The sequence below is a fragment of the Colias croceus genome, chromosome 15 (assembly GCF_905220415.1).
Source record: "Colias croceus chromosome 15, ilColCroc2.1".
Taxonomy (NCBI): domain Eukaryota; kingdom Metazoa; phylum Arthropoda; class Insecta; order Lepidoptera; family Pieridae; genus Colias; species Colias croceus.
The window spans coordinates 9,627,005-9,640,398 of NC_059551.1; the positions used below are offsets into that span (position 1 = coordinate 9,627,005).

The 13,394-nt window shown below is 30.9% G+C and overlaps 1 protein-coding gene across 1 annotated transcript in view; it reads left to right on the forward strand.

Annotated features, from left to right (window-relative positions):
• The window catches only part of LOC123698288 (potassium voltage-gated channel protein Shaw-like), a 151,469-nt gene that overhangs the window by 23,230 nt on the left and 114,845 nt on the right, over window positions 1-13,394 (forward strand). The window contains exon 2 of the mRNA XM_045644883.1: window positions 5,200-5,349. Coding sequence (XP_045500839.1) covers window positions 5,200-5,349 — 150 coding nt within the window. The remainder of the gene's footprint in view (window positions 1-5,199; window positions 5,350-13,394) is intronic.

Sequence of the window (13,394 nt, forward strand, 5' to 3'; positions counted from 1 at the left end):
TCTCGGAATATCTAGACTTGTTTATTTTGTTAGATAATATGAGAAGTGTTTCAGACAATCGTTATTGGTTATGTATTACCAATTACCATATATCATAGTGTAGGGTCGTTAACTTAAAAAAAACAGTCTGATAGTCGCAAGGTAAAAATTCATATTACTTAGAGCCGATTTTTCAATCACTAGTTAAAACTTATCCGTCCAATAAAGTATTACACGATAATATTAAAATGTCACCTGTAAACTGTCAAATACGGGCAATTAGAATACACTTGAAATGGTAGTTTAATACGTTATTCGACGAATAAGTTTTAACCAAGGATTGAAAAATCAGCCCCTAGTAAATATAATTGTTTATACTATAATAAATAAGTCCCCTCTTGTCATTCCTCATAATGAAACAGAATTTAAAGATAGATAGAGAGATAATATACTTAGAGATGTGACCATTTTACGAAAATTGGCATACTACTACAACGTGATCATAATAACAATATACTATTTTTAAGATAAATATATTATGTAAGAGGCTCCTGTTTTTTCTCCAAACTTTTTATCTTTCATCCCCGAAAAGTATCAGATTTTTACCCTTTTCTATTAAGTTGGTTAAAATATCTCATTGTACGAGGGATTTCCCGGGATTTCAGAGCATCAAGCCTCCGAATTCCATTGTTAGTCTAGGATTAGACCTTACATATCCTGCAGAGCTGTTCGCACATCAAATGACTAATGTGTGGCCTATATATATAATAGAGTGTGTATTAATTTTGTTTGTTTATATTATAATAAATACTTATCAATTTACTATTTATCAAATAGGGAAAATAGGGTTCTGTTTATTTTAAAAATAACATTGTAACTAAAATGTTTGTAATCCAATTTTGTACTCTTATATCTGTAGAAGCAGGTACATATATTGATAATATCGCTATAAAAAGAATAGGTGAAACATCGTAATTAAAGACATAAAGTATGTATTTTCTTTTTAACACCTACTTAAATTATTTAACGGATAAAGCTTGATATAGCTAGTGGTGCTAGTTTAAACAGTCTAATCGATTTTTACGAAACAAACTGTAACTGAAACTATCTCAAATAAGATTCGTGAGAAATTGAAAATAGCTTTTAAATCGTTCAGGTGGCATTAGAATTCATACACCAAGAGTTGGAGTCTAAAATTCTGCTATCAAATTAAATCTTGCGGAAAATTGCCTCCAATAAGGAAAATTGCGACTTATTTAACGTTGGAGTGCACTCAAAGATTGTGTTTTTGGTAAAACCACAATTGTACAACCCTATTTAGAGTACTTGTAAACAATGTAACTTTGGTGGAATTTTTGGTTATTTATCTTGCCAGCTTTTAATGTTGATGACGTTAAACACATTAATTATGATATGAGGTAATTATTTTGACGAATTGTAAAGGTAAAAATTTTAATGTAAATATCGTATTAACTGTTGTACTACAGATTTTATAGAATGAATTAAATTAAATAATTAATTACTACGTATAAATATTAGATAATATATTTTTCAACTTTATCAAATCGTTTTTGAATTTTGATATTAGGTATACAAAAATTGAAGATTTAGTTCTTATTTTTTGAGATTTATTATTTGCGAGTGAAATTCCTTTAAGAATTTTTGCACCTACACAGAATAAAATAATAATCTGACGGTTGTAGAAAAATATAGAGAAACATGAACTTTCTTCTTTGGAAGTTGGCTACAACCTCTGTTTCCTATACTTTGCTGATTGCAACACGATGCCGATACCCTTTTGAAGTAACATGCACTTGGCCTAATTTCGTTTTCACTTTGTCCGGGTGTGTTTTAGTTACCAAAGAATGTATGTATGCAATTTCATAAGCATAGGAGTAATAAAACCTCTATATACGTTGGTCAATTTAATTAAATTGAAAACTTCTATCGGTTTTTAATCAAATATTTAACTTTTTATTTACTTATCTATAAAACTTTGTATTCAATTTGTCTGTAGGTACGTCTGCCTACCTGTTTATCGCATTGGCTCGTAAATAAAAGTTAATCAAATAAATAACACTATATAAAATCCACGTTTCTAAATGACTATTTTGGCTTTCTTGTAAGTTTTCAACTCAGAACTGGCATCCATCTTATATTTTTATTCTTAGAGACACTTACATCCACGTAACTCCTTGAGGAGTGATTCATTTCTCTTGCATTGTATGAATGCTGTTCATCATTACGTTCACAGTTCTCTATTACTATGTATATTTATATAGTTCAGGATACATCGCCCATTTTGCAAGTGACTACTATCAAGCTAATTTTCCGTTTGTAGCTTTATTTTGATGAGACGCCCAATAATTTCGTGTACGAAAGTCTCGATTGTGGTAGCTAACAGAGATAACAAGGATAAAACAAACGAACCAACAAATTTTTGATTTGATGGTTCTCAAATATTTATTACTAACTGAATTTGTTTTTTGTTCAATCTCAAGATAATTACCTAAATTATTCGAAAAAATATTTGTCCTACAAAATCTATGGTTGGTTCAAAGAGACCCCCTTTCCAAAGTGTATCGATAACGAGGTCATCATAAATGATTACTAACAAGCTGATTTTTTTGTTTTCACTTAGTTAATGTTTATATAATTCACAAGACATATTGTCCTACAAATTGCGTAATAAATATTTGAGAACCATCAAATCAAAAAAATTTATCCTTGTTATCTCTGTTAGCTACCACAATCGAGAGTTTCGTACACGAAATTATTCGGTGTCTCATCAAAATAAAGCTACAAACGGAAAATCAGCTTGATAGTAGTCACTTGCAAAAATTGGCGATGTATCCTGAACTAATATATTTTAGATTCTGTCAGCACAAAGTAAATTCGTTCATACCTATTATTTATCTATAATATTATATCATACGAATTTCATCGTACGGTTCAATGAATTAACTAATGAGTTAAATAATCATTTGAATACTCATATAAACATTAAAATTCGCTTATACCACATTTAATTACTTAAATATTCGGTATTTGTGACCTATTGTTTTCCAAAACCACGGTTGGTCAGCGGCTACTATTATTTATCTGTATTTCCCGCGCAATTAACAACTATTTATTATCTGTAACAATTATTGTAATGGTGAATGCACAATGAACATTAATTCATGAAAATGCAATTAAAAGTTATTCATTGATTCATTATGAAAAATTGATTCATTTTATTAAAAGCTAACTTATGGAAATCTATTGAAAGAAAGTTTTAAGTATTCCTGGTTATACCAGACTAGATTAAACAAAGCTTGTTCGTAAATTACACAGATACTCATTTTTCACATGAAGGAAACTACAATATTTTTGAACACGCTCTTTTTTAATAGCTAAACAGTGGAAAAAATACAGTCGCGGGGTTCAAAGTCGCGTCTTTTTCACACGTTACACGACTTATTATATTTTCTTTAGCCCATTTCTGCAACTACATAGATAAGGAATAATACCTACTAAAACCCACATTCGCTTGTCAGTTTGTACGCAATAATATGAATATTACTATGTAGATATATTGCTCTGGGCATTTCAAAGGTCATAAATCTTAGTCATTACTTAATATAATTTGACCGTATAATTTAATTTGACCTTGTTTTGTTAATTTCTCATTCTGTTTTGTTTGTTTATGTTAACCAACTTCAAGAACGATGTCCTTTTTATGCGATTGCGACAAAAAAGCGAAAAACATTAACTATATTCGCAAAATAATCTTTCCTTTTCAATTCAGCATACATTATTACAAACCGCAATGTACATAATTCTGCTTAAATATTATGTAACATAACTTCATTCACAGTAAAAAAAATAATAGGTTTTTAAACAAAGTTTGGTGTTCGTTTTATAGTGAATATTAAATTTATAATTTTCGTTAAATCAGATTTTGTTCTAAATGTACTCAAAGTGATTTCGTGTAAAATATAAAACAAATTACAAATTCAAGTTCTGAAGAAATAGTCAAGGGATTCAAGCGAATAAATATATGTATCTTATTTGTAATCTTCTTTACAATAATGCACATAATATACATGCTAAATGATGTTGCCTGCGACTTCCCTACTACCTATCACAAAAATCGCATTGTAAAATCACTCCGTTTTCATGTGAAAAAAAAAAAAACAAACAAACATATTCACATTTAGCTGTATACTATTAAGGATGGTAAGGTCAACACATAATATATTGTACAAAAACCTATATGTCTACACTCTACACGATACTTTTATTCGTCAACAAATTAATTAAGAACAGAGAAGGTCAAAGTTGAGCTTTGGAAGAGCTTTGAGGATTTAAATCAAATAAAACACTAATTAAGTGGGACTTACAGTTTTATTTCTCAATCTTATCCGTATTTATGATATCGGCCATCTCTATCAAGTTGACAATGCAATCGTATAAAATAATTACACTAAAGGCCGATTTTTTAATGCTTGGATAAAACTTATTCGTCGAATAATAATATATAAAACTACCATTTTAAAAAACGTATTCTAATTGCCCGTATTTGATAGTTTACGTGACATTTTAATATTAACGTGTAATACTTTACTGGACGAATACGAGATAAGTTTTATTCAAGCATTGAAAAATCGGCCCTAAATATAAATAAGTAACAAAACAATATTTATTGTAGAAACATTACGTTAAAATAATACAAACGTAATTCTATGTGATTTTGAATGTTACGTCGTATTCTTGAACATTATATTGTCGAGAGATTTTATTTTGATAGAGCTAATAAACGTTGGACAGTTCATTTATCTAGAAAATTATAGAACAGAACGATACGATCTCAAGCATAGAATGAATGAAATAGAAAGAAAAAAATGAATTGCCATTTAAAACAATAACACGATAAACTACACATACCTAAATGGGTAACAAATTATAAATCATAATTAGGTAACCAATAAGCAGATAGTTTACAAAATTTACAAAGTAAAAATCTGAATACTGTGTGGCTCGGTAGTTGACAGCAACTTACAAAAAAAAATTGTCCCCAAAAGGCAACAATTATTGTATTTTTAAAGGGGATAAATACAACGTATAACTTGATGAACGTTACATGATGATTTGGTGGTCGCATGGAATCGAACAACGTTCAGTATTAAATATAATACTTCCTTCTCCAATAAATAACAAGGTTTTAATACATTTCAGATACGAAACCTACAAAGCTACGCTCAAGAAGATCCCCGCGACGCGGTTGTCGCGGCTGACGGAGGCGCTCGCCAACTACGACCCCGTCCTCAATGAGTACTTCTTCGACAGGCACCCGGGGGTCTTCGCACAGGTCCTCAACTATTACAGGTGGGTACCTGTACAAATTATAATAGATGTTTATAATATATTTGTTTGTGTAATTCTTTTGTCTCTTCACCCAATTGAGAGTATTGAATACACACAAAATATTTATTGAAATAAAATGACTCAATTTATCTACCAAACAAAATAAACTGTCAAACACATCCTTATATTATTCTGAATTTGTCATCGAAAGATCTAGAACGTTCCATATTCCATATTCAAGACGTTGTAATGTTCCCGAAACATTCGTACTAACCAAGCTATGCTTTGATGTGGATTGAACAAACGTATTTTTATATCGAACGTTTTCTGTATTGATTTATGGACACAGTTGTTGATGGACAAGGCAGTAATGAAATTACGTCATTCGATGCTACAATTTCTTTGGATGTTGCAATGTTTAAAACGGTTACCCTTGAAACATTTAAATAGGCATGAATGTGAAAACGTTTTATAAAATGTTTATAAATGGTGGGTTGTTAAAGTAATTTGAGTTAATCGATGTTCATTTTTATGTTCAGCTTAAAGATGTATGAAAGATAAAAACTCAGTAAATGTTATTTGCAATAATCCTACTATAATATTATAAATGTGACAGTTTGTTGTATGGATGTATGGATGTTTGTTACTCTTTCACGTAAAAACTACTGAACCGATTACAATGAAATTTAGCACACATATAGAGGGTAACTTGGATTAACACATGGGATAGTTTTTATTCCGGAAATCCCACGGGAACGGGAACTATGCGGGTTTTCCTTTGCAAACGCGGGCGAAGCCGCGGGCGGAAATCTAGTTACAGATAATTCAAAAACATAATGGAAAAGCAAATCTTATAGTCCAAACGTACGTTGAGTAGTAGTAGTATAATTTATTATCTAGTCATTAATAAAATTATTAAACGGCATACCAATAACTGAAAGGAACAACGAACGTATGCTATAATTCCAAACAGTTGCAATGTGAACAGATCGTTTTGCAACTAAGTAGATATCTATTAAATCAACTAATTAAACAATTTACTTTACTGTCACTGCCCTCTGATCTTCGTAAAACCCTTTTTATGGTGTCGTTTGCGAATTTTAAGCATCGTTGAGATAATGATTATTTATGTGGGCGTTTGATCTACCTTTTACGATTTATGGACTGTTTTCATGTACATACGGTAGTCGGTAGATTTAGGTTAGGTATTTAAAATTATGTAGAATTTTAATCGAATGATGGATATTCTTTCATTATTTTTATAAAATGGTGTGTCTGATATTTATGGTTTATTATGGAATTCAAATGCGATAAAACCATAAATATCAAATTCATTTATAAATTTATATAAATGGTGTTTCGGTTTTAATTCATTGTCAAGAAGAGAAGTAAAAAGAAAAAGTATGAATCTAGTTTACAAACACACACACACTTCGGTTCTACGGGTCCTTTTTTAAATAACAACTTAGTTTCTATTTTTAAATAAACTAAACGTGTTTTAAATTGAAGAAATATGCATTGAGTTACTATGTACTACGTTCGTAAATTTTTAAACACATTTTGAGAAACTGACCAAAATAAAAATTAAATTACAAATCTACGACCTTCGGAGATTTCAAGGCAGTTCCGATTAAAAAAACAACTTATAGAATTCCACAAAAAAGAGTTAAAAACAAAATAATCAAAGGCAATGAAGTAATGCTTACTAACGTCCTTACATTTAATACGGGAACGGAATTTAAATGGCGGTCAAAACTCAAAACAATACATCTTCCTGAATAAATGGTAGACTATGGCCTTTATTCCTTTTCACTATGGAAAACTTGTGCTATGAAATGTAATAATATCATTTATCATTGCTTTTTAGTATTTGATTTTGAGGGTACATTTTTAAATATAGGTAGAAGTTGCAGTCGTGTTATGCCTCATACATACGTAACGATTTATTGTAGCGATAAATCTGTGCAGACCAGTTTGCGCAGTTTTATCAATCGTGTGTGTGAAAAATCGATGATCTTATAGTATACACACGATCGATAAAACTGCGCGGGTCTGCACAGATTTATCGCTACGACAAATCGTTACGTATAGAGGCATTAAATGGATAAACAATATCTGATTGGTTTTGATAGAAACGATCTTGCTTCTATAAGTTTATTATTTGCATGATACTATTGCATTAATTTATTACATTGGATAGACTTGAACGAAAAATAATTTAAATGTACAAGATGGCTTTGATAATAATTATGTATTCAAAGATATTTCTTTTTTCGTTATTTTTTATCATACACGTTTAAACGTTTTGATTACGTAGCCTGTTTATTATTTTTTACTATTTCCTTCATAATAAACTACATCTCATCTAACAATTTTATTTTATCCCTCAAAACCAGTTTTGTCGAAAAAAACAAAATGTCCACGGTTAGAGACGTGACCGGTAGTTTAATAAGAACGGGATTAAATAAATCAAATAATTAAATAAATGAAAAATCAAATTGTTTATTTTGTAGTAATTTCCTGAGTGCTGTTTCAGTAAATTTATCATCAGTATTCAGCAAAATGTTATAAGAATCAGAATGTTGAAGAATCAAAAATACAAATAACTTTTGTTTTTGCGTGCCTGGTAATTTATAATGTATTTTTATAAATTGACAAAAAATGTACTTACCTTTAAAAAAATATAGAAATTAAAATTACTAAGTTCACCCTTTTTACAAGTTTTCCTGTTCAAATAAACACTCAACCGATTAGTAACACTTAATCGTATGAATCATACATTATTCGTAAATTTATTATATATCTATAAATTACGGCAATAAAACACCTACATGTAGATGAGTCAAATGAATTCTAGCAATACCCGTGATCTGCTACTAAAAGCGGTTCGATGAAACACAATTGAGTTTAGTAGAGAGTCCACGACTTTCTGCTAAATACGTATTTTTTAAATTTATATTTGTGGTGATGTGTGCATACATCGTCCTGTTACAACTTACAGTTAAATTAGACATATCGCACGCCGTGAAGTTCGATCAAAACGCTCTTTTATTGTCCGATATAAATCTGTTTCAAATAAAGGCTCGTCCACACGACACCAAACAGAGGTTTATAGCAAAAGTGGCGGTCACGGTGAGCAATCTTTCGATATATCGGTTAACTCGGAAACTATTGGGATAAAACGGATGGATTTAACGTAGTTTTTTGTAGTTGTGAGTGTTTAAATCGAAGTTTAATTTAAACGAATGTTTTAGTCATAATCGTTTCGTTCGTTCCCATAGGTTATAATAATTGTTGATTATGTACCATTTTGTGGTTTTTGTTTTAGAGTTTTTTATCATAATAATATGTTAAAATTGTAATTTTTTCGGTAGGTATTTGTAAGATTGAGAATGATTTATTATAGCACAACTGCTTGTCATTGCCACTCATTGCTTTGTTCGACTTATCCGAGATAAAATATGTTACAATTTCTAAAATGTAGCTTGCTTATTGTAAAGTAAATTGTAAAATTAATTTTGAGTAAAATGCAACAAACAGAGCAAAACAATCTGATCTGAAGTCTCTACAGCTAGCTTAGAATAAAATCCGTTCCCCGCAACGTAAGGATAAAGTAAGTATAGAACCGGGATAAAAACTAAAAATGTATGCATACGTCACTCAGGATTTGTTAGTTTCTATTTAAATTTTTACGTTAGGTGGTTATTATTTAATTTATTTGTCAACTACATTAGAATAAAAAAGAGCGTGTGTGCCAAGCACACGTGTCGGAAGTGAAACTTCCTTGGCAAGTTTTAAAGATATGAAAATCGTCGCCTACTCCATGACGTGACGGTATTGCCATGACGCGACCTTGAAATTTTACTCTCAACGCGCTTATAGAAGTTTCTCTTCAAAAGCTTCTAACTAAAGAGTAATTCAACAGAATTGTTATAAAAAGATACAGTAGTTTCAGTACACATTAATAATAAAATAGCCGCTAAAACTCGAATATAAATAAAAATAGTATCAGTAGTTTTTCTCCGAAAACAAGACATGTATCAGCGTGAGATCAATCTTATTTTAGATCCATACTGACGGTACATTACCGCAGACTAATTTGCTTCGAAGGCTTACTAAGAGCTTCACTACAGATGAATTAGATATATAACTTAATTTTGGTTTATTTATATGAAGTAGGCTAAAACAATTAAGTACTGCGAAAGAAAATACCTAGTGTCTATTTATGAATTTGTTAGAAAGAGAAAAATATTCATATGCTGTGCTCTTTTAGCGTCAGAATTTCACCCATTACACTAGCTGCGCTTCGCGGTTTCGACTGCGTGGCGCCGATCCTGTTGATCTTAGCGTAATGAGATACATATAGCCTCCCTTCCTCGATAAATGGGATGTCTAACACCGAAAGAATTTTTCAAATCAGACCAATAGTTCCTGAGATTAGCGCGTTCAAACAAGCAAACAAAAAACTCTTCAGCTTTTAATAAGTATATATGAAAACTCTGAATTGTATTTGTTATTTTAGTCGCAATTTCATTTAGAAACTAGACCCAATGAACTTTCGAGCTCCTAAAGGATCTCCTACATAATATTATGTTTATTAATGTTTACGCTGTTTTTAACCTTCCTTCCACATACTTATTAAATTTCTTTCTTCTTTCAAATACATAGGAATAGAGACAGGAACCATGGTATTGTACATATTATTTAGTTTAGTTATCTGTACTTATATTTAGATGCGTTAACACTGCAACAATTTTGAATTCGCGAATTTATGATGCGTGGCCTAGTGCTCTTTGTTATTCTAAACAAGTACTTGTTCTAGACTGCGTAAGTGATGACGTTCATAGTTTATTTTATACTCACATTTATATTTTTACACCTTCTAGTACGTAAGTGAAAGAAAATATAAAGCTTCTATTTTTCAGGTCAGTTTTCGTGTAAAATTTTTTCGTCTTCTTTATTATAAACGACTAGATTTCCGCCCGCGGCTTCGCCCGCGTTTTCAAAAAAAAACTCCCATATTCCTGTTCCCGTGGGATTTCCGGGATAATACCTATCCTATGAGTTAATCCAAGTTACCCTCTATATGTGTGCTAAATCTTCATCGTAATCGGTTCAGCAGTATTTGCGTGAAAGAGTAACAACCACATGCACACACATACACATCCTCACAAACTTTCGCATTTATAATATTAGTAGGATTAACTGAAAATTTTCAAATGTTTTAAGTAAATACATTATCTAGATACGAAACAGATACTACAGAGCATTTATCAGAGATGTCATTTAAGATTATTTCGTTACCGACGGATTCGGACTTCAATTTCCTTCTTCATTGAAATGGGACGTTTTAGAGTTCGTAAATTCTTGCTTTATTTTATAAAAAGACTTTAGGTATTATCTCTCTATTGTATATGTTTTAAAAGCGTTTGTTTTTGTGGATTTGATGAAGAAGGTATTTATCATAATCGCAGTCAGAATCACGATGACAATATAAAGGAATGCGATTATTTAGCAAAAAAAGTTTATAGAAATGAATTACAAAAACCTTTTCCATTACAGGTAGTTCTTAAGAGATTTTAAAAACTGCATCTACTATTACTACTCCATCCATCCATTCAGCCCGGATAAGTCAAGTCCACTGTTGGACGTAGGCCTCCCCCATAACGTGCCACAGTTGCCGATGTTTGCTGCGTCCAGCTGTCTTAACTATATCACCCGACCACCTAGCTGGGAAAGCGACCACTATTACTACTAATCTATACATATAATAAATCTGTAGAAGGGTCAATTCTGTACATTGAAAATATTGAAAAAATAAATAGCAGGGGGTGTTACTGGATCGATACCAAGCCCAAATATGTGATTAAAAAAATTTTTGTCTGTCTGTCTGTCTGTATGTTCAGGCATCACGTGAAAACTAACGGTTCGATTTCGATGAAACTTGGTATAATTATTCCTTATTATCCTGGGCATATAATAGGATACTTTTTATCCCGGAAAAATACGTAGAAAAAAAAATCTTAATTTTTCTTAATTTTTCCGCGCGGACGGAGTCGCGGGCGGAAGCTAGTAAAATATAATAAATGTACATAATAACTATATTTATAAACATATTTATTTCAGAAAACTTGTATTATAATATAGAACATCAGTCGTATTTGACCGGCTTATAATGTGTACAGAAAGTCCCCGAGGCAGATTTCTGTGAGATGCTATGCCAAGCTGCTTCTTAAAACTTTTGTATCAAAAATAAACAATACTTATAAAGAACATCGTACGAATGTTATTTGTCTATGAGTAACAAAAGTTAATCTAAATATAGGCTTCATTTTATATGTTCAACTAGATTTCCGCCCGCGGCTTCGCCCGCGTTTGCAAAAGAAAACCCGCATAGTTCCCGTTCCCGTGGGATTTCCGGGATAAAAACTATCATATGTGTTAATCCAAGTTACCCTCTATATGTGTGCTAAATTTCATTGTAATCGGTTCAGTAGTTTTTACGTGAAAGAGTAACAAACATCCATACATCCTTACAAACTTTCGCCTTTATAATATATATTAGATTAGATATTAGATTAGATTATATTAAGGAATTTATACGTAAATACCTACATTTGATATTTTATACATAAATAAATTTGAAATATGTGGGAGTACATATTTTTTTAATAAATATTTTGTAGAATATAAAAACAAAACGTTCGAGTTCCTATGAAACTTGCATTATATTGTAGAATTAAAATAGCAGCAATCAGATTAATTTCTTATCTATCTGATACGAATAATTATTACATGTTTCTTTTCAAAATTTAACATCTATATTTTTATTCATTTTTTTTATAACGGTTCGAAATTCAAATACAGAATCCATATTATATTTCCCACCGTATATCAATACTCGTTTTTTGAAGTTGGCTAAATAAATGACTGCCTCCCCCGGGCATTCTTCGCGACTGAGACCGCAGGGCCTCCATCAAAACGTGATCACAAAGTTATTTTAGTAGTCTGAAAGGGTGAAAATATATTTTATGCTACTATTATTAATACGAATAAATTCAAACTCAAACTTAAACTCAAGACATTTATTTATTCAACCAGATTTATTTTAGAAGCGCTTTTTAATGGTGAAACGGTTAACGGACAAATTATTGACCACTGGTTTGAAAGTATAGTTTCTACAGAGGAGATTTAGTTTGTTTATTTGTCTTTATTTAAGAGAAAGAAAAAAAATGCAATGTATCGATATTAATATAATATGATTTTTTTTAAGTGTCTTTAGGCGCGTTGAGAGTAAAATTTCAAGGTCGCGTCATGGCAATACCGTTACGTCATGGAGTAGGCGACAATTTTGTTATCTTTGGTACTTGCCAATGAAGTTTCACTTCTGACGCGAGTGCTCGGCACACACTCTTTATTTTTATTTTTACAGCGGTGAAACATCAAATTACTAGGGGATTTTCCTTGAATTACGCAGTGACGCTGCGGGCTAAAACTAGTTTAAAATAATTATAGTTTACAAACTAGACTATACCACAGACTATACTAGGTTCTAGGTATTGTGTTTAGATTTTAGATAGTAAACTAACTTTCGCACAAAGCGCTTCTGGCGTAACTCGTATCTGATTATAACGGCGAGTGAAATCTCGCAGTTTATTTAACTCTGATGTAATATTCTGGGCTGGGTTACACACTTTTAATATTAAATTATGTCCAGGGTTGATTTAATTTTATTTGATATAATTTTTATTACCAAAGATTTCATTATGTTATGTTTTCATTTACAATAGTATTGTTATTTGGCATTTCTATGCGAAATAACAAAAGATAACACGTCCAAAAATAAAGCAGACTCATTCACGTTAAAGTACTATTCAACAAATATAAAGTACTATATTTAAATAAAAAAAAAGAATAATATATATTTTAAAATAATGTGTGTGACAGCCCTGATTTTTATAGAACGACGTGTCAACTGATAAGTGATTAATGGCGCAAACAATGGAAATAAATCTGGGATTTTTGTTTTATTTTACATATTATTCTATCGTACACATTGAGCATAA